Raw genomic sequence first — 27,089 nt, 5'->3', positions numbered from 1 at the left:
TATCGAAGTAATCAATAATAAAGTACCGGTACACTGAGACTAAAGGAACACCCATGCATTCTCTACATTGGCTGTTCCGTCAGTTGACTTCATACCTGGCACTGAAAATTAAGATTTAGCCTATGCAATTAAATTAATGATAATTTATAAAGAAACCTTTTTATTTACACTTAAATATGGGTTTAAAACTTAATTATATATTTTTATATTAATTTTAACTTTATTCATTATAGAGTTATATACCAATTCATCGGTTCCCTTTTCACTCAGACGGACTATAAGTAGTATTTATAAAATAATTTAAGTATTAATCATTTGTTGGTATGATACATAACTCTAAACATGTTGCTAGGATCTTGAGTCACATTTCAGGTTGATTTCCACGCTTTGGTTCTGGGCCAACACCATAGAAAGGGACAGTTTGAAAGAGATTCATGTAAAACACTGTAGTGTTAATACTGATACAGGCACGTGTGCAGGAAATTGTGCAGGGGTTTAGACTGTAGCAAGTGAAGTTTCTACTGGGGGTGTTGTGGTTATGTTCTCCTGGAAAATGTAATTTTCAAAACGTTCACTTTGAGAAGGGCTGGGGGAAGGGGAGGGGGTTGACCTGCCAGATCATGTTGTGAAGGGGCATAGGCCTTTTTAAAGCACTAATGTCTATAGATACAGTTTTCATCATGCACAAAAACAGGAAAAAGCCCAATTTTTCAGAGGTTAAGAAATTCTGTTTAATATTAAAATACAAATGTAAATTTACTGTAAACTGGGGAAAAAAAATGCATGCATATTAATTTTACGTCATCACCGCACACCTCAAGTTGTGAAATTTATACACACATTATTTTCCAGGATAAACTGTGCTTAAGGCATAATCTTAATTTTTCGCAAACAGGTGCTAAGGTGTGTATTCTCAAAAAACCCCATGTTGCAATATTTATCTGGTTTACGGTAGTACTTGCCATTAGGTCTGTTTTCCCCACAAAATAGATCGAAGTTTACATAAAATGTTATTAGAAAATAATCAGCAGTATTTGTTGTTGAAGAATCATGGCGAACTCTGGGTGTGCAAAGAATTTCGCCAAATTATCTATTGAACTTAAAAAATTGCAGAAACCCATGTTATTTCCAAGAAAATATCAATAATCACATGAAATTAGAAAATTTGTTTCTAATTTTTATTATTATCCATACTTACCTAGTACTAGCACAACAATAATGCTATACAAACTGAGTCATCTCCTCCATTGCAGAATTGTATTCCCTTGCCAGATGTATATCCATATCCACGCATGGGCAGAGCATCGTCCTTGATTCCAAGTCAGTAATGACTGAATCAAGGGAAGACCTCCTAGGGTTGGATTAGAGGTTACCATTGTTGTGCTACTGGTAAGTAAGTATGAATAATAATGAAATAGAAACAAATTTTCTAATTGTCTTATTCAACTTACTGTACTAGCACAACAACTATGCTATAACGGACGTGATGTAACACCGTTAGAGCACGTGAATTCACCATTACTTGGATGAAGTAAGGAAAAACGAGGACTATATAACCCATTCAACCAATGCCATGTTGTCGCACTTCAACGATGTCAAATAATGCTCCGGAACTGGAGGCAAGACCGACGAATGGCTTCCATCTCAAACAGATTGACATGGAGGCTCCTTTCGAAGGCACTCCACACACCTGACAGATGTTGATCCCCAAGATGCACACCGTACCCCTCTAGGGAAGCATCAGTGAACAGGACCAACTCCAGAGCAAAAGGATGTAAGGGAATGTCCTGGGACAAGCACTTGTCAACCAGACACTCTCGGATTGTCTGCATGAACCAAGGACCCACCAGAATCAATGTATCCCAACAGCGGCCATCCCACACACATAAGAGATGCCACTGGAGAGGTCTCTTGAATCATCTGAACTGCACATTCAATGCTGCCAATGACTCGAGATGTCCCAACAACCCGTGCAGTGTGCGCACCAAAATGCGCTGCTCCTGAGAAAGATGCTGAGCCAGTGCCGTGAAATTGTGGATGCGTGAATCCATCGGTCAAATGGACGCCTCCACAAGGTTAAAGACAACTCCGAGATAAATGAAAACCTGAGTTGCCACCATCTCCAACTTCACCCAGTTGGGAAAAATCCCAAGCGAAGTATCATGTCGATGAACAGACTCACGCCTGTCAGACATGTGAATGCCCAACAAATGTAGGCCTACCACAGTCTTGACTATGCGAGTATGTTGATGAATACGGATCTAGAACATTAAATTCATGGGGCTGTTCCCTGGTTGAGGTACATGGTCCAGCTTGAGCAGGTGAGGGTTGTGAAATCGAGATGGCACAGAGTGCCGCACACAAGCTGGGACTCTCTCAAAACCCTGAGCAGTCTCCAGGCTGGGCCAGCAGTAAGTCTCTTCATATATGAAGCTTATGGCAGATTTCCTCATTTTGACACATCAAGTTCATGAAGTCATTAAACATACTTTCAGACTAAATATTGCTAAAAAAAATACAACTTACTTCAAAACAAATTTTGCAGCTGCATTTTCTGCACCCTTCACTCTATTTTCAATTGTTTCGAGAATAACTCGAATGACCTGAACAATTGTAATAATCAATGAGCCAAATGCAATTGATCCCACATGGTACCTGCAAAGAAAATCATTGCAATTACAAATTATTATAGTTGTAAGTAATGGTAGGATGGGATTCTAAAATCAACATTTTTCACACACACAAATGTTATTTTATGGTGGCATAGAATTGCCATGGATATAATGGTTTAACAATACATCAGCACAAAAATATACTGCCATCGACATAATGGTTTAACAACACCCCAGCACAAAAACACACATCGGCTATTGGGTGTCTAACAAAGGTGAGTACATGTATATGATTATTTACCGTACTTCCCAAAAAAAAAAAAGAGACTATATTATATATATACATTAGAAAATATAAACTTGCCCGTCAGACTGTTGTATACACATCTCCAATGATTAACACTTCACTTCATCACTTCATGTAACTGTGAAAAACATTTGGTTTGGAGGGTATTCAAGTGTTACGAAGGTGAACAGTTTTACCGTATATGTATATCACAGGTGCGGCGGAAGCAAGTAGACAGCAAGCATGACTGAGATTGAGGGCGTAAAGAAATTTTGAAAACAAGATGTCCTGAAATGCTATTTCCCGCTTTCTACAAATTCATCTCTGCTTTAAGATTTATTACCAATAGTATTTTTGATTCAGAATTATTTTATTCAGCCCCCACCACCTCCTCCTCCCCTGCTCCACCATGCCTTATCATTTAATGACACTCATTCAGATACAGAACAAATTTCACTGTACTCAGTGTACTAACACAAAGCAGTGTTTCTGCCAGAAAGACATTTTTGGGTACGGTGCTATGGTATTGAATATTTACAATGTTTGTGCTGAATGCAACCAGTCGACAGAAAGAAAATGGGTTAATTTGAGGGTTAGGGTTAAGAAAATCATACAGTAATGATAAGAGTTATTTTATTTTTTTTAAAGGTTAACTTAAAAAACATAAAATCTGCAAAAACATTTGGGTATGGTGCAATACCCATTTTACCCTCTGGCAGAAACCCAGCAAGGTAGATTTACCGAAATGCACGCCAACAGGATGCTGCAACAGGAAAGTTTGGTATATCTTTAGGCTTGTGAAATGCCCAGTAGTAGGAGGAAAAAGACCCTGACACAACCACTTCATTCAGAGCAATAATAAAGTTGATGATCCAGAACAACATGACACACATGAACACTTGCATGTACGTCACATACCTGTGGATGGACAATAATAAAGTTGATGATCCAGAACAACATGACACACATGAACACTTGCATGTACGTCACATACCTGTGGATGAACAATAATAAAGTTGATGATCCAGAACAACATGACACACATGAACACTTGCATGTACGTCACATACCTGTGGATGGACAATAATAAAGTTGATGATCCAGAACAACATGACACACATGAACACTTGCATGTACGTCACATACCTGTGGATGGACAATAATAAAGTTGATGATCCAGAACAACATGACACACATGAACACTTGCATGTACGTCACATACCTGTGGATGGACAATAATAAAGTTGATGATCCAGAACAACATGACACACATGAACACTTGCATGTACGTCACATACCTGTGGATGGACACAAATTTGTAATCGACAAATATTTTCTGATAAATGAAAAATACAAAATTACATTAAAAATATTTAGTTAAAGAAGCTTTTTCCAAGTTATATAATGGTGAGTTCTTGTTGATTGTTGTAACTGTCAACAGCTAGTAAAGAGGCCATTTGATTAGAAAATGTTAAATTCATCTTTATAATAGTTCATTACAAAATTATAATATTTGTAATATAACAATTGCACTTACTCTGTTCCTCCATATTTAACAAATTCACAAATATTATTTTCTTCAGAGAGGTCCTGAAAAATAAAACAAAAAAACTTAAAACGATATACATGTAAATGTAACTAAAATGTTGTAAATCACTTTGACCTAATTAAGTAACAACTACATGTAATGTCGGTTTCAGAAATGACAGAGGTATATGATAATATGAACAATGAACAGAAAACAGCAAAATGTTCACATGTTGCACCACACTTTAACGTTTTAAATGTCATGTCGTCGACAACTGTCAACTGTGAATGTGTGTGTAACTGCATACTGTTATCACCTTGAACTTTAACTTTTTAAATGTCACATCGTCGACAACTGTCAACTGAATGTGTAATCTTATTGCCTCCATGGGAAGGAGATGTCAGATACTTGTGAACTCTCATTCAGTTGACAGTTGTCGATGACGTGACATTTAAAAAGTTATAGTTCAAGGTAATAACAGTATGCAGTCAATATCTAATGTGTCCATCATGGGGGTTCAGAACTGTCTGACATCTCCTTCCCATGGAAGCAATAAGATTACGAATGACACCTTGTGGAATGGTGGCCCACTCTGCCTGTAGTGTCGGTGCCAACTGTGGAAGATTATGTGGCTGCGGTTGATGCTGTCTCGCTCATCTATATCTAACTCATAGTATAAATGTTCTATGAAGTTCAAAAGATCTAGCAGCCCAAAACAGGACTTGAATGTTGTTGTTGTTAAGGTATGTTGTTGTTAATCTAGCTGTATGTGGTCTTGCATGGTCATTCTGGAATAAGAACGTTGGCGTTATTCATAGTTGGAACGATGTGTGGCTGCAAAATTTTATCTTGACATCTCTGTTCTGTAAAGTTGCCTTGGATATAGACAAGGTTGGTCCGGCCAGTGTGTGGAATTGCTGCCCACGTACATCATCATACTACCACCACCGAATTTACCCACTTCCTGTATAACGTTCACGATGGCATCTATACACATGACATCTTCCATCAGTGTGACGAAGCAAAAACCAAGACTCGTCACTAAACCATACACTTCTCCATCGCAGTTGAGGCCATACTCTGTAGACTGTCGTCATAGTCGACGATGTTGTTGAGACAAGACACCTCTTACTGGCAGTCTGGCTCAGATACCTGCCTTGTGTAGTTGGTTCCGCACCGTCTGAGCGGATATCCTATGTAAACCTGGTATTACGGAAGCAGTAGATTATTGCTATGGTGGTCCTTTGCCATAGATTAATTACCCATGTGTAGTGGTGCTGGGCCACACATGGTCTACCTCATCTGGGAAGGTCAAGTGTTGTCTGATGTTGCTGGAACTGATACCACAATCTCGATATGGTGCTTGGGGATACATGGAATGTCCTTGCTATGGCTGACCTGGATTCACCTACTTGTAAACGACCAACGAAATTGTTTTGTTATGCTTCAATCAATCACGGCATATGTTTGATATTGTCCAGTAACTAAAATAATAAGAATAAGTAACCGAAAACCCTGCATTTTTATAGAACATGTATTCATGTTTCAAGTGCAGAACGTGCATGTGCACAGATAATGTGGTTTGCACATGGATGTGTTTTCGGGGTTGGGGGGTATAATCATGGTAATGGAGTATTATGTAACATGATACTAGGTAACAGACTTCCAGTCTCGTAATTTTGCCGACATACTACTGACATGCTAACAGAAACAATAATTTCTTTGAAATCTGGAAGCCTGAAACTGTTTAGATACTTAAATACATGTATATCACAAATTAAAATTAAATAAACTTTATCACAAAATAAATACCCACAATTAACACCACTTATACTCCCTCTAATTGTCTTTAAGTAACCTATGTAAACCTATAAACAAAAAGAAAATTGTATATAAAAATAAGACTCAAAAATATTTTAACAATAGAAAAAAGAAAAAAAATTACAGTGAAGCTACTTTCCATCAACTTATACAAGAAACAAAAGACTATTTTTTTATCCTGGTTTCCAGTACAAAAATAAAACCTATTTAAGCTAAATAAAACTATAACTATTTATTTACTTGTTTGAGCAGCCTGTATAATTAGTCCACAATAATTATTGTTTTTGCCGAGATCACATTTGTGGAGTCAAAATGTATTAAAAACAACCATTAGGTCCGATTCCATAATAGCAGGGCGGTCTTAGTACCGCAATAGTTTTACTATAAAATAATAAGGAAATATTCCAGTCTTTAAAATACTTATCTTTATACTGAGGTGGTCTTAGAATGGGGGTGGTCATTAAGTGCGGTTTCACTGTATATCAAAACCATAAACATTCAGCAGACCCATCAGAATAAAATATATAAGAAAGTTATGTTAAAACCAATCCATAATTTGAACATTTAGTAGATAGACCCATAAATAAATGTTTTAAAAACAAACTGCACAAATACTGTCATCAACGGACATTTGGTTTGCATGGTATTCTGTCCAACATATAGTTGACACCGTCGTTTGTTTTGTTGGTGGTACTGTAGAACTCAGATCTGCTCATTGAACTAATAAAGCTGATATACAGTCAAGGTATGCATTATTAGTTCACGAGAGAAAACGAAAGGAAAAGTTAGTCTGTTTTGTTGAATGGTTTAAAGCACATTGATTTATTAATAATTAGATATTAGATTTCAAACATTTTGTAATTTTGACATTTACATGTAGTCTTAGAGAGGAAGGAAAAGGAAAGAAAAAGAAAAAGAAAGCAAAGGAAAATATTTGTTTAATGACAAAAGTTATCTATTTTATAGAAAAATAAACTATTAGTTCACATTGATGCAAATTCCTTTATTAAAAAATATGGAAACGTTTTGTGCCATCTGAACATTGCATTGGCGATAATGTTTTTCCCTTTTTAACTTGCATACTTATAAAATAATTGTTTAACAGCCACAAACTGTATAAAATCGCTTATGATAGCTAAGCAAACTTGAATACTAGAATACTAGCAGTGTTCGAAATTAACGGTATCCCGATATCCTGGGGATACCAGAATTTAATTTTGGATACCAGACTTCAAGAACCCAGTATCCCACCGGGATACCATATAAAACTAAATTCTCAGGTGGGATACCAGATTTTGAAATGTTAGTATCCAACTGGGATACTGCACAATAATTTTAATCTCGAACACTGACTAGTGGTTTTGTAGTTCAGATACATGGATAAATGCCACCAAAATGAAAAACAATATTTTTTCTCTTCAATACCTCGGGTACACCTTAATAATAGCAGTAAACTAATATATGCTTGCCCTTCAATACCTCAGGTACACCTTAGCAGTAAACTAAACTATATTACCATATGAATGCAGTCAAGCTCAGTTCACTCAAAAGTAAACATGCCAACAACAGGGTTGGCGAAAATAGCTCACCTTTTGTTAAAAGGTTACCTGTTTATTTATTTAATATTTTTTGTTATATTATAAATTTAAAAAACATGATAATAAAAAATTGAATACATTTATGAATGTTTAATATTTTAAGTGAAGGTGCAGCAAATCAACTGCCAATACCTATATCACAGTAACTGCTAAATGATGGAGGGTGGGTGTTGTTATTATTTTTTACTTATCTTCCGAATAATATTAATAGAGTGGCCGTTAGATACCATTTATCTCACAAGTTGTTTTAAAATGTATCTAATGAGTAAAAGCGAGTTTGATACGTTTTTAAACAAGCTGTGAAATAAATGGTATCTAACCGACACAAATGTATTATTCTATTTATTACATATCCTCAAAAACTAAAAGTTATTTACAGCCGTTGCACTTGTAGCCGACTTACACATTACAGACACATGAATGTCAAGTTAACTATACATCACAGTCTAATTGATTTCCATTGTGTAGTTTTTTATTGGATGTATGGCACTGGTGAACTGGTCATCACCTAGGAGCAGCCAGTCGTATGTCTTGAAATTGTTAACACATAAACATGTGTTAATTAACAACCATGAGTAACCAAAAATAACACATGTTGTTCTCACCAATGGGTGAAACTTACTTCTTTTACAAAATCGTCTCTTCGATGGTAGAATTTATTAGCCAATGGGAATTGATAAATCTGTCTTGCTTTTATAAAATGTTCATATCTCCTTAATTCAAGGGCCATAACGCTTGTTAAAAATTAGTCAATTGCCATAGAAGTCAAGCATGATCTATAACATTACATGATAATGCTATGCACAAAATTTCACCTGAATATCTTCAGGTATTGAAAAAAACAAATGTCCATATAACAAATTTACATATCACACAAGTTCAAGGGCCATATAGCTGTCAACAATGGGTAAATTGGCAAGAACATCAAATGTGATCTGTAACAGAAGATGATATAGCTATACACAAAGTTTCAGTTCAAGGCTTTAAATTTGTTAAAAAAACAAGAAGTCAGAAAAACTAAGTTTATTCATATCTCCGTAGTTCAAGGGTCATATAACTCTAATTGTAACAACTTGCCTCACTCCACAGAAAAGAAACAAAAGAATGAAAATAAAATCTGTAAGGATACACCATACTTGCAAGCCAGTAAGCACAAAATGCTATCAACATTGCAAATGGAATCAATGGCCAGAACAATACAGAGAACATGTGCCCCATAGCTCTGAAAGAGTAAGAACAACAAAATAAATAAATAATAATTAAAAAAAAGAAAAAAGAGAAAATGGAAGTACATGTATGATGCAGCTTTGGTCAAAACATAGCTATCATGTAAATAATTATGCATTGGGTCTCATCCATATAAAAATAAAATGAAAATAAAATTCGAAAACAAAAGAGAGAGAAATATTCCGTTTTAGTTACTGAATTTTGCCATTACATATGGGGTTTGAGAGAATAACAAACCATCACTCAAACCAAATATGAAAGTTGATCATCCATCATAGAATGTCACTGGAGAAACTATTGCCAAATGTTAACTTCATTTTAACCATGTTTAAAAGGCACTGAAAACCCTCAAAATACCTACATGTACAAATTCACCATATAACAAATGTACATACATGTACATGTAATCATGTCATGTAGGAGAATATCCAATCTGATTAAAATTAGCTCTACTGGGTTTACCCTGGTAGATCTAACAGCATTGCGTGGACTCCCATGTCCAGGTGACATTTCATCTATAAATAACAATTCAAATATCGACCAATTACACTTCGCCGTTTATAGCGTTATTCGGGAGCATACAAATTCTAAAAATATTGGGCGAGACTATTTATGTAATAGGCAAACTTGTTGGTCTATTTCAACATTAAAAAAACAGGGGGGAAAGTACAGTAATAAACTCTGGATTGTATACTAGTATAAACAGATTTTATGGCCATACCATCACAGTTTTTTTTTTGTCTTGAAATTTTTTTTATATAAAATTTTATATTGAAATTAGTTTCCAGCATACTTTGTAATTCACCCGAATCATTTCGTATACCCTCGGCATAATCCCGAATGTTTTCAAATTCTTTTTAAATCACTGGCATGATTTTGCAAGTAAGGTTTTGATTGGTCGAATGAAAGGTCAACTGGACATGAGCTCCAACGGGCTGCTGTTATATCCACATGTAATAGTGGAGCTAATTTTAATTAGATTGGAGAATATCTAAAGAAATGTGTCAAGAAATGAGTGGAAATAATTTTACCTGATTTTTAATGAAATGTTGTTAGAGACAGATAACAAAATGTCATTCTGCTGACTTGAATACTACATTATGTACACGCAAACTAAAAGTATAACAGGGAATACCAAATACTTTGATAAAACAAACCTGCTGCATTCTTTGATGAGTGCAATTGCCATCCGAATCTTAGAGCATGTACACAATAGAATCAGCAACAAGATAACCATTATCAAGATCAAAATAATGCCTATGCAATAATAAAAAAAACAGTATTAAAATTAACACAACATTTTACATTAGAATAAAATATATACTGTGAAACCCCTCTAAAACAGACCGAGTAAAATGTCCGGTTTAAGAGGTATCCGATTTAGAGAGGTTAAGGACTGTATAAGGAAAGGACAGTGAAAAACGTTCTGTTATTAGAGAATACCAGTTAACAGAGGTTCTGGATTTGATTTTAGTACTGCATGGGATGGATATTAATTATTACAGAACATTGTGACGCATGTCCGTTTCATCATTCCACAAAAATCAACAGACTGGTATGTTTTTTTCTTCAGTTCTAAGACTAATACCTGATGTGACACGTTAAGTATTACACAACTACTGGCTCACTACAGGGTGGATTCAGTGGGATGGAACAAAATGTAATAGCTGTCACATTTGTACCATTATACCAGTATACTAATTGATATTAGGTCAGGTCACAGGGTTCAACATGCACATTCAGAGCAAGCTTGGGAGAAACAAAGTGTACCATACTTTTTCCAACTGAAATTGAGTTGGAGCACTGGGGAGAATTAACAGCTAAATTAAGTAACAAATCAGTAGAACAGTTCTTTTGAGATAATTCTTCTGTGGTTGCTATACTAAATAAACAGACATCCCCTGATTCCACAGTGATGGAATAGTTATTGTATCACACATATAGCACCAATGAATTATAATTTGTGGATTGCATATATTTGAAATAATATGACAATTTAAGATAAAATGGATGTCATAGGATGAAATGTAATAATTATGTACTGGTATTCTTCATTGACACTCATTTCATCAAAATTAATCAAGCCTCGTGACCTAGATTAAACGATTGTTCTCTGGTGTAAAAGAAAGCTTCAGATTGACTAATAATAAAATGTAGCTAGTAACTGAACATTTATTATTAACAATTTAACAGGTCTTAAAAAGTATTGCATATGGGTTTAATAACATTTTGTCACGTTACAACAATTAACTGCTAAGTAGAGTGACCATGCACTTGGTCATGTAAACAGGGCACATTCATGTGAACAGGGCACATTCATGTAAACAGGGCACATTCATGTAAACAGGGCACATTCTATCTGCAAAGTGAAACAAAGAACAAAAGTAGTTGCAAGTGCATTTCATTTTGTTTACTGCTAAAAAACCGAGATCAAATCTTTCACAAGTGTTTTTTTTTATATATATTAAAACAAAAATGTCTTAATGCTTAATTTTAAAATTTATTTCTTCTTCTTTTTTTTAAATCATGTTTTAAGTTTAACTCTCATTAGTATATCAGGGGTCCAGTTATTGTTTCCTCTCTTTTTATGTAACTAGTTGTCATTTCACCAAGATCAAAGATTATTTCATTTTGTATAGCCATAGGATCTGTAGAATAAATTTTCATTTGGAGTTTGCAGAACGCAGAACGCAGAACACAGAACACAATATTATTAGTGTCGTTATAATGTTCCAAAATATTCTCTCAGTGTAATGTTTATCCATACACCATCTTACCAACCTCTGTGACTGAAATACGGCATGACATTGTTATAGTATTCTTGTGTCATGTTGGACCCCATTGTTTAATGAGAAAAACATAATTCTGACTACAATGTCTCTCTCAATGAAAATATTTTTATATCAGAATATCATTATTTCTTGTTTGTTATTGTATGTTTGAGGCATAATAATCTTATCTATGTATTCTGATACAAACTATCATGAATAGAAATCAGAAAGCCCTGAACTAGTGATACGGATTAACAAGTTCTGACAACTGTACTGATGAGGGTTAAGGACAGAGGTTTTGGTGGTCCATTCAGGACAGTCCCATACAAAAACAACTGGCCCAAAATGGCCATATATTAGTCCAGGAAAAATGGCCAAAAGGTCGGAAAAAATTAGTAGAAAGCTGAAACTTCGTTTATGCACTCCTCTCAGTAGCCTTAATAACATACTAAAAGTCCCCGTGTATCCTCCTTGAGCTTCTGTCGTTATGACGTCATAGTTCATATTTATGTGAGAAATGGCCTTTTCGGAGATGTAATCTGGTATACATGAGTATATTGTTTGAAGATTTATTACTAAATGGCAATAAGGTGATTTGAAACAGTTGTCGGCAATGCAAATAAACACAAGAAAATAGATCATGATGTCACATATGACGTCATCCTAGGTACTCGTTTAGTACAATTTACATTTTAGAACATATAATAGTATCAGACAGCTCATACAGTTTACGACTTTCGTTTTCGCTTTCGTGGATTTTCAGTTGTTGGTAAAACGTCACATTCATTAGTATCCTCCAGAGAATCCTCCAGAGAATCCTCATCAGTCATCTGGAAATCAAATGCTTCATAGTCAAGTTCCAGCGAGTCATCTTTGTTCTCTTTCACTTCAAAATCTGTGTCTTGATTCACAAACGACTGGTTTTTCTGAATTGCTGCAGCCATTTCCTTGGCAATGGCCACATAGAACTGTGCAGAACAGACCTGCTTTCTTGCAGCCACACGATCGCTCACAACCACTCTTGCAGTTGCATGAGACCAAACTTGACAGTTTTTTCAGGTGCAGGTGGTTAACGTGTGAAAACCGGTTTAGCTGTCCATCTGTCAATTCCCAACCCCATTCTGTTGGTGGCAGTTCTACTCCTAACCACTGCTGCACTTGGTGATAAAACTGAATGAATGTTCCTTTGCTGCTGCAGATGCCGGTGGTAGAGCTGCGAGCTGTGTCTTGTTCTGAACAGAAAGTTAGCTACTGCTTTCACGACTCTCCTGTGTCTGTGAACATTCAGAGATTTTGTGGTCTTGTGAGCACCATACAAGGCCAGCAGGAACTGTTCACGTACAGATAACACAGAATCTGGTGAAGAGGTTGGGTCATTGAATACCTTCACCACATGATGCTGTAGATCCGAGTTCTTCTGAAGAAGAGTGGATGCCTTCTTCTTATCTTGTCTGTACAAGGCAGATGGCATAACCAGTCATGGCATGTACGAAGAGCAAAGTGCTAGAGGCTTCTGACAAACGCCGCTGAACACAGCTGATGGAAAACACTTTATCAGGACATTTTCCAGCTCCTGGTTTATACAGATATAGTTGGTTGTCTTGCTTTGACAACTGTATCAACAAAATAAGTAAGTCAACATCGGTTCCCACCATAACAACATTGTTGTTCCTTGATAGCTCTATTGCTGTACGAATAATCGACGTATCTGCATCTGCTACAGCATGATTCACTTCTATGCCAGCATGTTCCAGATACCCAGTCAGAGCTTGAATAAACCTGGCTTTATTCTTTTCATTGGTCAGGAATCTTTCTTGACGGATAGTAATAGGCTGTCGACTGTGACTTCATCGCTTGGTGATTTTGCTCCACACCCTTGGTGCTTGGTGCATCACTATAACCATAAAATACAACGATGCCACTATTTATTCCATGGTGTTTCTGTACATATGTTACATGTCAGTATATGAGTATATGTCACTGTACGAGCCATGTTGAGGCCATATCACTCGTCTCAGTAAATATCCGCCATCTACGACAACTGTGCTTTCTGCTCGTGATGCCATGACGTCATAACAGTAAAAGCTCAAAGAAGATACATGGGGACTTTTAGTATGCTATTAAGGATGGTTAGAGGAGTGTATCTACCAAGTTTCAGCTTTTTACCGATCTTTGCCAAAAAAAATTCTAATATTACTGACCTATATTGTTTGTTGGCCGTCTCCTGTGGTTTATATACCCTACAATTCACTCTGGCAAAAATGAAAGTATCATATCATTAAACTTATTTTATTTACTCTTCAAATATTTTAACTACCATTTTTGAGTGTTTTATGCACATCCACACACCCCTCCAAATATTGATGTGGTGCATTACATATAACAACAATAATAAACTCATTGACAAAGAAAGCGTTGCTTGAGCTCAGTGTCACAGGTAGATCAGACAAAATTGCACACAGGGCCAGATCCAGGATTTTGTAAAGGGAGTGCCACAAAATTCTAAATATAAGTCAAGTTTGAGTTTGCCGAACACAAATGAGTTGAGCTCCCAAAGGGATTCAGATCTATCGGTAGGGAGTTTCAGGGCATGCTCCACGGAACATTTTGAAATAAAGATGCTCACAGACACCTTTTCAGGGCAATTTAATGGACATGTAAATTGCTGATGATATTGGATCCGCCAATGGCACAGACTTTCAACAAACTAAAACCCACACGATATTCTTCTTCATTTCCTTATGGCAGCTTACCAAATGCTAGCCAAGTGTCCTTTGATGATATAACAAAATCCCAGTTACTAGAGAAACTCTCCGATATTCCATGGGCTACAGTAACATCCACATCCTTTAGTTTCATGTACTTTGTAAATGAATAATATGTACCTGAAATTATAATCATGTGAGAATAATTTAAATACGGTTCAGAAAATTGATTCAACAAAAACAAATTTTGTATAAACCCCACTCTGCCTAAGCATTTGAGTTTTTAAATGTCTATACAGTTCTTTTTTTTAATCTGTACCAGACACTGAGTTTGTCTACAAAAAAAGGAAACAAGAAGCAAAATAAAAGCTGACCGTACAGGGGTCTACATTAACTAAACTTGTTCACATGTCTGGAACCTGTGATTCTGGGTGTTGGACAGGTCATGGTTCTAACAACTTGTCCAACCAGACACTTCCAACTAGAAATAAATTTTAATCTAGCCTGATTTTTATGCTGTTCACATATCACAGTTGGTTTTCTGAACTGAAAGTGGATTTCATGATGTTACCCGATAACATACCTGCCACACTGAAGTGAACTTAAGTGTTACACCAAATACAATTATGATAAACAGGCCCATGGGAACTATAACCACAGAAAATGTAATTTTTTTACCTCACCCCCCCTCCCAACACACACACACATCATTCATCATTGACACATCAAAAAATACAACCACATAAGGATGTGGAATGAGTTGGAAGCAATCAAAAATGCTTTGTAACTGAAGTTGGCATCATAACAACTGGAAATAACCATATTCAATAAGCATCAATTCGGCTCAGAGTGCAATGGTATTAAAGTGTGTCAAAAGTATTAAAATTTGGGTGGGCTAAACAGTTTTCAGAGGGCACAGAGGGTAAAAATTAAGTCCTATAGGACAAGTGGATATTGAGAGTTAATGTAGAGCTCTGCCGTAATTGGTTTTAATTTATTCTGTTTTTATACTGCCAATGCTGAATGTTGACGCAAACTGATGGCTACAGAACAGCGGAAATATTTTATTATGAACAAAGTACAGTGGACTCTTTCTAAATCAGATTCGAGGGTAACTGCGTTATCCTAAATATTGTGCACAGACTTCGAGGACTGCATACTGAAATGAGTTTCTTTCAAAGTACATCTATGCTATACATATTACATGTATGTTAATGTTGTTTCTTTGAATGTATGTATGTATAATATGTATAGATTAGAGAGGGCCTCATGGGAGACGCGTCACCGTGTATTGAATGTGTTTACCCTCTGAAAATAAAGAATTTTATTATTATTAATATTATTATGGATGGAAGCTAGGTTTTGGACTTCAATAGTTATTGGAGACATTACAGACAGCTATGTATCTACTAAATGCTGTTAGGTGTATAACTGCAATCATGAAAAGTAGGTGCCATATGCAGTAATGATCATAGCAACCACTTCCACTAACCTTGCACTCAGTAATGGAACATATTTTCAAAGAGGTTCTGAACAGTTTTATCTTGTCAAAAGTTTATGGGATGCCCTTTCCATTTGTTCAGGCTGATATATAATAATTCAGATTCAAATGTAGCTACCAGCCTTAATTTAAGGCCTGTGGCCAGCTTAACTTTTATGCCAATAAATTAAGGTCAATTTTATTAGCCAACTCTTTTAGCCATATGAACAGAGCAACAGAGTAGTGTGTCACAATCAACATGTTTTAATTACGTACCAACACCACCAGCTACAAACACACCAAGGATGCTGAACCAGATTATGACTCCAGAAAGCCATCGCATGAGCACCATCCAGATCATTGCCAGTAACACTGTCATAACAGTACCTCTGAAATGTTGTAACCATTAAAGAAAAAAAGTATTACGCCTGGTTTTGATACAATCGTTAAGGGATGCAGATCGATGCTGATGCTCTGCAACAACTCTGCAAAATTGAACAGGTTTCAACTTCTCCCATCAATCTCTAGTCTGATGTAAACTGTCTGCGACTGTTTGGATTAAAAAATGTCTTTGGTCTACATCGATCTGCATCAGTGTATGCCATGGTACAGACTGTATGAAAACCAGGCTTTATTGTTAGCAAAGCTTCCCTTACAATCATGGTTCTGGCCTTCACTTTTTTTTCTTTATGTTAAACACAACATTTATTAATTGTACAAAAATAATCCCTTGAAGTGTATTCTTGTTTCCAACATTTTGCTCCACAAAGATACAAAACTAATTGATACAAGTATTGTTTATATAACTAATTTATCTTTTCGTTGTCTTGTTTTGACAAGTGATTTTGACATCGTGTGTATCACTGTCAACTCTGGCACTTCAGTCATATGCATTTTGTAATTTAGTGGGATGACATTTTACAAGTCAAGAGGCAAAAGGCGTTGTTAGGACTAAATTGGATAGTTTTATATATGGTAACACTGAATGTCAATACACAGCTATGGTAGCTGCAATTTTTTTATGCTTAGAAAATAACGATTTCCCTGGAGAATTTTTTTTCCTGCAGGAGACTTGATAAAATACTGGAATGCGGGAGGGTTGACAGTATCGCCAGACACTGAAGTTGGACCTACAGTAGTATGAATTCACTGTCACTAGGCATTTGTCAAAGATGCTGGGCCAGTCATGAGATTAAACAGTTGTTAACAATAACACCATTCTAGGTGAGAAAGCTATCAAGGTACAGTGGACTCTGTCTAAACTGGATTCACTTGGGACTGATAAAATATGCCGGTTTAGACAGAGTTTGTCCAGAGTTATGGTTCTTGCGATATACTGATTAGAAAATACCAACGTAAATAAAACGTCATATTTAGTGATTTCTCTAGAAATTAGGCAAGGCATGGTAGACCAAACACTTTTGGGGCATTTTCACCATTTTTGGGGCACTTGTTTTTCATTAAAAATACAAAAAAAAAAGAATTAAAATAAACATTAATGTAATTTATGTGCTTAATAAATGAATGGCAAAAGATATAAAAGGCATATTTTATTAATTAATAATACCTTTTTAGGTGTTTTATAAGGGCAATTTTAGAATTAATTACTGAAAAAGGCTTGTTTAATCTCAGGGCAGCATGGCACTGATTGTGGCAAGATGGTGCTAGACTACTGAGGCATGGTGCTGCACCATGCTAAAACAAGCTAGGGAAAACACTAATATTAACCAAACGTTTGGACTATGTGTAAGATATCTGTAAAAAAGAAAAGAAAGAAGGCTAAGCAATGCTTGTTTTAGTGATTGCTATAAACCTGAAAGATACTTGTGTTTTTAAGAAACCAATCAAACACAAGATAAACAAAATATGACAGGTTGTCAGTAAGAAGCGGGCTGGGACACAAGTACAAATATAGAATTTGAAAACAAAAAAAACAAAGAAATCAGAATAGAAACATACTCACACAACCAGAAACCTCCATGATTGCACAAGATCTTTAAAAACTACAAATCCACTTTGAATGTAGCTGAAGTATTTGGCCAAAAACCTGCAAAAAAAAATAATACTTACTCATATTAGATGAACAATATGGTCAACAGTTGGACAATTTATATTTCCCTGGTTTGCTTAACTTTCGAATTTATCTTTCTAATTTTTCAGTGGCAATAAACAAGAAATTTAAAGGACTAGCTATAAAGCAGAGGTGGGAAAAAATTAAAATGTCAATCAGTCCCATGTGGGGTGAGAGTGGGGAGGAAAAGAATAAATAAAAATAAAAATTATAAAAACATTTAAAAGGCGATATTTGCCAAAAATCATAGTGGCATTTAATTGTAAGTTGTTATCTTGAATCAAAAAGTTTGTTTTATTTAACGATGCCACTAGAGCACATTGATTTTTTTTATCTTATCATCGGCTATTGGACGTCAAACATATGGTCATTCTGACACTGTTTTTTTAGAGGAAACCCGCTGTTGCCACATAGGCTACTCTTTTATGACAGGCAACAAGGGATCTTTTATTATCTTGAATCATGAACATGAAACAATAAACATGAAAACATGAATTGATGAAAGGAAAAAAAGTTTGATCACATCAGCGAAAAACCCCACAAATTGTGTATATTTTACATAATGGAATAAATAATATTAAAAAAAGGAATAAAAGTTATGAATTTCAACTCCCATATATGTATAAAAAGTCTGAATATTCAGTACTGTGCAGCTAGGGCACGAAATAAGTGGCATCGCAAATAACACAAATATTGTGGTTTGCTAGTCAAATGCATTTTTGTGTAGCAAAGAATTGTGATGCAATTTTTAATTGTAATTAAAAATAAAAATATGAAAATGTGCATGGCATTCAAACATGGACTAAATTCAGTATCTGGGTCTATAGTTTAGAATGCGATCAAACATTCAAAATTTAAAAAGTTAAAGTTTGTTTTGTTTAATGATACCACTAGAGTACATTGATTATTAATCATCGCTATTGGATGTTAAACATTTGGTAATTTTGACATATAGCCATAGAGAGAAAACCCGCTACTTTCTTCCATTAGTAGCAAGGGCTACCTGTACGTCCTGCCCCCTATATTTATTTAGCTAATGACATCTTTTCTTTAATGATGTCATGCATTGTATAATAATTGTCACCTGTTTCCCATGGAATGGACACTAATTCTTTCACATCTCAAACCATGGTTTATTTATTGGGTAGGCAGAAAGATTAACTCACCCACTGCTCTTGTCAAGATCAACCAAGGTTACTTCTGTGCCATCTGCCCGAGTAATGGCAACCTTTCCGTCTGTAACAAGTTTTTTAATGGTACCAGTGACATCGAGTAAAATGGATGGAATACATCTGCCGACCACTGAAAAAATAATAAAAACTGAATCTAGATGAGTCCTTCTTTGAAAATGGTACCTCAAAGTGTGACATACCCACTAGACCAGAACACACTGCCATTCAGGTCACCCAGTCATGTGTTTAGTATACGGTCGAAAATCATGCCGTTCAGGTTGATGTAAAGCAATCACTCACATGCATGATTTTTTAAATAAAATCCCAATGTAATAAAGCTAATTTAATTAAAGTGGTTTTTTTTATATATTTTAATTTCTATGACAAGTACATGTATCTTGACAAAAAGGAGAAAAATGTCCCCCAATTTTCTATTTCTATGAAGTATTTATGACAATAAAAACTGGATTAGATGTTAGTTAGCCCATCCTTATAGCCAAATATAACAACTTACTGATCCTGAAGGCAAAAACGGAAAAACTGTTCAATGTCTTAGATGATACTGGTCCGCACCATTGTTCCAATTACGTTACAATTTTACCAACTGTGTGTGCATATCATCAGCCTCTAAGATCTTGAGTTGTCTTAATACAGACTAACCAGACTGCTGTCTTCAAAATACCCATAGTTTGTGAGGCCAGTGAGTGGAGTGTTTGTTGTCGTAAGTATACTAGACACAAGAAGTTAAGGACCACATGGAAACTGTTAGATATAGAGGATATTATATGGGTGTCCATGACAGACGATGTTTACGACACGAGTGCCTAAATTATCATATTGTTCCCTGTGATAACTTTATCTCCTCTGCAAGACAGAGAACAAAACTGGCCAACTGACTGACTAATGTATTACCGGAATCCACTTGCCTACATTCCACCCACTTACGCCAGTGCCATTCACATATCTTTTCAGTTGAAAATCGCCTTGTTGTAGACAATCTGGTGACAGTTTTTTAAGTTCTTGCTGGTGGTGCTGTGAGAAGACATCTGTCTAATAACAGCGTTCCACCTTGTCAGCAAAACTTTAGCCATAAGCCTCTGTAACAGCTCAAAGAAGGCTAAACTTGCAGCAGTACCTGCCTGTGCATTCTGCTCTGTGAAGAGCTGTAAACCATCAAGTGGCATGAGACTGCATGGATATGATCCTTCTTATTATGCCTTCCCACTCAGTGGCCTGAACCTACAAAATGGTAGATAAGGGATCAGATATCTGTTCCAAAACCCTGGCCAGTCTTGGTGGAGGGAGTAGAGGTACCTCTACTGCCTCACCCACACTATATGTTAGGGAATGGGTCCTGTGTCCTCCCCTACATCCAATAGTGCCAACGACCCCTGTCCCCGGCGATCTAATGTGTGGGACTCCGATCCTAATTGCACAGAGACCAAAGATGCATGATCAATTTTTGAACCAGAGTCTGAATTGTTTTCATGTCTCCTTTTATAAGGAGTTGAGTTTGGTGAAGGGCTAAACACAGTGTGCTGCTGAGCTTGGAACCTATATGCAGGGTGTTGCTCTCATCTCCTGTCTAGGAGGCAGCATTGTACAAGAAGGAGCCCCCATACCTGAAGGCAGGGGTTGCCACAGGTAACTAGAGGGTATGTACAAAAAAGGTTGGGTTGCCATGCCCCCGAAGGGTAGGGATTAAATCCCTTGTCAGCCCCCTTTTCAAAACCCCCATAAGGGTAGAATGGAGCTGATAATTTTATCACGCTCATATACCACAAAGGTTTCGAGCATGTTTGTCCTGGGTGCCAGGACCCAGTGAGCATGGACCCAGTGAGGAAGGACTCAGTGAGGAAGGACCCAGTGAGGAAGAGCCCATTGAACTAGTTAAAACTTAGAGATCTCCCTCCAGGAGTTGACCAGGTATTCCAAAATCACTGAATGCTGGTATTGGTACTCATGGTGGTAGAGGTGTGCGGTATTACCGGTATTTTTTTCTGTCATGGTACGTACCGGTACGTTTGTTTACTGTACCGGTATACTTCGGGACTTTCCGTGGACGATGACTTGACAAAAACTTCCGAGAAATAAATTATCAGTGTCATGAAACAAAATACATAATTTCGAGAAATTATTTAAAAAACATCCAATGTTAATGATTGTTTGTGTTCCATTAACAAATCTTTGAAAAAATAACGGAATTTCCCAAAGTATTTAGAATCTCAAAACATTGTCACTAATAAAAACATGGTAGATGATGAGTTTGTTGTTCGCGTAACATACGTGCGATATTGGTCATTTGCAGGGCTCGCCCTGTTGTTCGTCAAAGTCGCAAATTACGAAAAATAATAAAAATTGGTAAAAGAATTTTCGATTTGGCGAAAAAAATTAAGAAAGTTTTTTAATGTTGATTTTTAGTCACCAAACATGCTTTCAACCAATTTTATTCGACAGATATGCCTCGCAGTATGCATAAGCGCCATTTGCATGTCCAGGTGACAGTCTACTATTCAATAGTGAACTGCTTCTCGTAAAGCTACAAAATGCGATCAAATAATAAGAAATACTGTTCAAAACATGTTGCATTGTTGATACTGAATGTTTTATTACTAGCTTAAACAACGTTTACTTTTTATTTCTCACGTTTCTAGCGTTTTGTCGTATCAGATAATGTTGTAAAATCTAGGTCACGTGGTTGAGTTCATTTTACTGAAGTGGGTGCGTTGATGAGGAATACATATTGTTTCTCACATATACACAATCATTATTAGTTGAAATTTTCAAAGTTTACAGATTTAATTTTAAACATATTCAGTGGGGGAATTATAATTTATTGATGCTATGTCTACTTATATAATATTAGAACAGGCATGATAATCCCTCCACCCCTGGTAGATAAACATACAAAAGTCTCGGATCACGTTGCAATGAATTTATGAAACTGAACACGGTTTTTTCCAGTTGTGAAGACTGTCACACGCCAATGTTTTGAGAACAATAACATACAATGACGTTTTCTTTGTCTTTGTTTTGGGTGACTGGCTATAATCTTGAGTTGGATACGAAAACAATTATCAACAGTATTCAGTTTAAAACATACATATAAGTTAGGAGGAGGGGAGTTATGTACTTTAAAAAAAACCCACGAAAGCCTAACTATCTCATTTGCATTCATAAAATAAAATACTGCCAGTGTGGCTATTTTGTTTCTAAATTGTTTTTCTTCTATGAATATGAATTCATTACCAAAGAGATTAAAGGTACAGACCCATAGCACATAGCTTATATATATATGGCCCATTGGGCCTGTGGAATTGGCACGATATCTGGAGGGTTGGGGACGTATGCAGAGCCTCTAGTGGGGTGGCACAGGTTACATTTTTTATCATTATATAGAGCAGAACAAAAACATCGACTACTGAATGTCAAACGTTTGGTAATTTTGATATATAGTCTTAGAGAGGAAACCCACTACATTTTCTCATTAGTAGCACATGCCACAATCTTTGCTATACCAATCGTGGAGCACATACATAAATGGGCCCACCGACCGATCCTAGACCTACCATGCGTCCAACCGAGTGTTTTACCACCGGGCTACGGCCCGGCCTAGACATCAAGGGTCATTCAAATATTACATAACGCTGGAGGGGTGGGTGTATGTCCAAACGTTTTGTAGCGTTACAGGTGGTGGGTAAGTGTACTGAACAGTGTTATGTAAAACACTATTTTTTATTACTAATTTTTTATTACTAATTTTTTATTTTTATTATTATTTATTTGTTTATTTTGTCATAAACGCTATGTAACGGCAACACTGTTTAACCGTAACATATTAACATAGGTAGTAATAGCTAGTTGGAAACAATTATTATAAATCGATTTGAAATACTTGTGCTAGTAAACTTAGCTTAAAACGTATGTCCCTAATGTCCGATTGTCACTCTGTAGGCAGTGATGGTTTGGTTGGACCTGTTCTTAAGTAACTCATTCCATCATAAGTGGTTAGTCCAAGAAGGCCTACGCTGCTGTTCTAGAGCTAGACGGACATTTGAACAGTTACAGCCGCTCTCTCAGTCGGAGATAACGAATACACTGAAGTTCTGCCTACCACCGGCCAGGCAAAGATTCCCGCTCTAATACCACAATGATCCTATGTTTGACGTTAAATACCATTACATTGATAATATTTGAGTTCGCAATAACAAATATTTCACATATTAATCACTAATGCACTAATGTTTGTAAACAAGAACATAAAATAAATTTAGTAATCTAGATAATAATGACTGAAATTGACACACTACATGGTTTATTCAGACAAATATAGGTCTATGAAGTTTTTTATTCTTAAAACTAAATTGATGTTAAGACGATTTAACTTGAACTAACTTGAACAATAATAATTATAGAAAACTGAAAACATAAAGAGACTTTGTCATTTTCATTATTTTCCAGTTTAACTGAAATGATAACTAGGAAATTTATTCATCTGTTATGTTTATTTCATTTACATTATAAGGTCTTAAAATACAACACGGCTCTACAACTATGTTCTACCTATAAGTATTGGCTATTCTCTAAATGAGAGTTTTAGTCCTGCTTAATGCTTACTCAACTTTAGAGAAAATAGAGTGTAAACTGAATCAGTCAAAATCTTTACTGGTAGGTATATCATTGTAGTATGTCATATGTGTTTGACCACTAAGTTCAAAGGCACATAAATGACATTGTATGTTGAGCAATTATTGTATCACTGAATTGCAGTGATTAGTATGCTGTCATTACCGTGGTATACCGTGGTACATTACCAAAAACCGTGGTATACCGCTGTACGGTTTTTTTCGTGGTACCCAACCCTACATGGTGGTGTGGTGACAAGTGTGTCTCTCTTCCCCGAAACCATCACCCAGGTCAGGTCAGAGTGTTTAACGTGCACATTCAGAGCAAGTTGTTGTAGCGCATACCTGTCCTCCATTCAGGACAGGAAAGGATTGGGGTGGGTTGGAGGGGGGACCACCTGCACTGGCAGGTGCAAGGGAGCACCAGCAGTCCGACCGGTGCCTGTAACAGGCGGATGGTGGTATGGTGCTACGGAACTTGGAATGTCACATAGGATTAAGCCAAAGAGAAATGGTGTGCATATTTGTGAAGAAAGTTAGGTGCAATTTTGAACGGTCCGTCAAAATGTAAAAGAGGGAGCTTAACCTGATCCTTTTGTAAGCAACTCTTAACACATCCCACTTCATCGCGGTACAATGAGCATTAAGTACACTTGGTGCCTTGCACGAACACAGACGACATGTTAAACATAACGCGAGATCGTCTTCCTTAGCCAGCAAATCCAGCCTACCCCAGGACATGAGGCAAGTGTAATTGGAAAAGTCATTTTAAAAATAGAAAGGGGCCAGCGAACCCAGTCGTGGAAAACCAACAAATTTGAAATTGTGTTTTCAATTATGGTACCCATTCATGATAGTTTACCAAACACTAAATACTTTAGTGCATCGCGAGGGTTGTGTAAATATAAAAGACAATAAAAATTATAAGGAATGAGCACAAACTTCAAGAAAGTTCAATGAATAAAATAAAGCACGTCCTCTCAATGAAGAGCCAAGAGAAAAAGACTTTCTTGTTATTTACAAGTATGACATCTTTGAAAAGAAAAGATACATTTCAGCATCTAACCTGGAGTTGACTTCACATAGTAGGCAGCACATTTTTCTTTCAAAACCAGTTGCCTAATACCAATTTTCTGAAACAAAAAAGAAGAGTACTTCAAATCCAATTGTTCAATAATAAACAGGATGTTCATTATCTTTGAAAATAGAAGACTGTTTGCAGGCTATCTGACAAAAAAGAATTTGAGGGTACATAATAAAAACAAAACACATCATAAATGCCCCTACTAGGTTTTTATGGGTTTGAAATCTTTTGTAACTGAACACTGCATTTCATGTACTTTGACAAATTTTAAACAATAGTTCTTTGGCTACCATATTTCTAAAAATTAAAATAAAATAATCCATTATATTCCAAGATTTTAGGCTATGTAATTTTACCCTTCATAATCTCTGGCGGAAACCCTGGTTCGAGAAAAGTAGAAGACTATTTTTACTGAATGCACAGGGGTAATTCCAGCATTATTATGTTGAAGTGTTTTGTTCCAGTTTATTTTGATAATGGATTATGGCTATACGATACCTAAAATGATGTACAAATCTGTATAATAATTAATATTGAAGATCATTCTGTGGTACATGTAATTAAATTAGTTAATGAAAACCTGTTACGGACATGCCATTTTCTCAACACATTTTGACCCCAGTGTAACATTATTTGCAAAACTCGGCTTTGTTAATGATAACTAAATTTTATAATAATTATAACACATTCAGATAAAACGTTCTGCTAAATATCTCTATTATGTTTTTGTATTAGTTTTAACATTATTTGTTAGAAGAATTACATGCCAATTCATCAGTTCCCTTTTCATGCAAATGGACTAAATTTTATTAGACTATTTAGTTTCCATACTGTATCTATTAGCAATTTCCAAACACCATACCAACATGATTAAATTTACTTACTGTTGTTACAGGGTTGATATGATATTTACACACCATTTTCTTCCTGTGCTGTACAAGCCTACGCCTAGCACTGAGCTCATATGCTATAGTTTCTGTAAAAACGTAATTTGTACTGACACATTCTTTCACACAAACCTGCAAAAAACAAATCGGAGGTTTCATTTTTAAGGAATAACAATTTGAACGTTTTCTGTCTTCTGATCAGAATTCAAACCAACAATTTTCTGGACCCATATGGAATGTGCATTTGCATCATCAAATAATATTATTTTTTTAGCCAGACAGATCTGCTAGTACTGGTGATTGTAATGTATGGAATACAGCAAATATTGTTGAACATAAATAAAGGTTATTACCTGAGTGTTTTTCAGTATTGTCAGTGTCATATATGCGAGACTCTGGTGAGCATAATACATTATTTTTATTCAGGCATATATGATATTGACGATACCGAAACACACAAGGGTAATAATCTCTTTATCATATAATCTTAAGCTTAATACAACATGTTTTTGAAAACTATACATGCAACTTTAATTCTAGTCTGCCATTACTAGATATTCAAATGACTGCAAAATGTTTTTTGTTTTTTGAATGCTGGATAGCTTTCAGTGTAAAATTGCTTTTGAAATATTTTTATTTGAATATATCAATTTTATAGACCCTAGTACGTCTGCTTAAATGTCAATAAACCAAGTGCCGTGACCTCGATTAATTTACAATTATTTGCAATGTTATCAAATTCTTATAGTATGTGATCTGAAAAATATCACATACTTTAATTGCACTGAAAATGTAAGATATTATATGATAAATTATTATTATTATTTTATTATTATATATATATATATATATATATATATATATATATATATATATATATATATATATATATTTTAAAATTATTATTAATGTTTATTATTAATGAACAAGACGATGCACAAGGAAAGTTACAAAATTAGGTCTGTTCAAAGAGAGAATAATACACTGACCACTTGGTGAAGAATTTATTAAGATTGTTCTTACTAAGATAAATAAATTTTTCTACTTTATATCTTTGTTTAGCTTTGTTTTTGAAGTGTATAATATTTAATTGGACCCTTTGCATTTTACATTTATATATAAAATATTTAGCTAATAATAGTAGCAGGTCAAGAACATTATCTGTTTTAATATTATCTTTACATCCAAATATCACTAGCTCAAGAGAAAGCTTTAAATTACA

At 35.6% G+C, this 27,089-nt stretch overlaps 1 protein-coding gene across 5 annotated transcripts in view; it reads right to left on the bottom strand.

Moving 5' to 3' along the window:
• The window catches only part of LOC121383303 (choline transporter-like protein 4), a 52,712-nt gene that overhangs the window by 16,343 nt on the left and 9,280 nt on the right, over positions 1-27,089 (bottom strand). For all 5 annotated transcript variants that reach the window (XR_005959282.1, XR_005959283.1, XM_041513247.1 and 2 more), the window contains exons 5-16: positions 25,865-25,999; positions 24,963-25,029; positions 19,266-19,401; positions 17,992-18,075; positions 16,305-16,417; positions 14,597-14,728; positions 10,230-10,329; positions 8,975-9,067; positions 6,877-6,976; positions 4,436-4,488; positions 3,640-3,816; positions 2,527-2,655 (exon numbers count right to left, since the gene is read on the bottom strand). Coding sequence is in view for 3 of the 5 variants with exons in the window: in XM_041513247.1 (XP_041369181.1) it covers positions 2,527-2,655; positions 3,640-3,816; positions 4,436-4,488; positions 6,877-6,976; positions 8,975-9,067; positions 10,230-10,329; positions 14,597-14,728; positions 16,305-16,417; positions 17,992-18,075; positions 19,266-19,401; positions 24,963-25,029; positions 25,865-25,999 (1,319 nt within the window). In the remaining 2 variants the exon portion in view is untranslated. The remainder of the gene's footprint in view (positions 1-2,526; positions 2,656-3,639; positions 3,817-4,435; positions 4,489-6,876; positions 6,977-8,974; positions 9,068-10,229; positions 10,330-14,596; positions 14,729-16,304; positions 16,418-17,991; positions 18,076-19,265; positions 19,402-24,962; positions 25,030-25,864; positions 26,000-27,089) is intronic.

This window comes from Gigantopelta aegis, chromosome 10 (assembly GCF_016097555.1).
Source record: "Gigantopelta aegis isolate Gae_Host chromosome 10, Gae_host_genome, whole genome shotgun sequence".
In the NCBI taxonomy this organism is placed as follows: Eukaryota; Metazoa; Mollusca; class Gastropoda; order Neomphalida; family Peltospiridae; genus Gigantopelta; species Gigantopelta aegis.
Note: the sequence above shows the minus strand (reverse complement) of the source record. Positions and strands in the feature narration are given on the sequence as shown.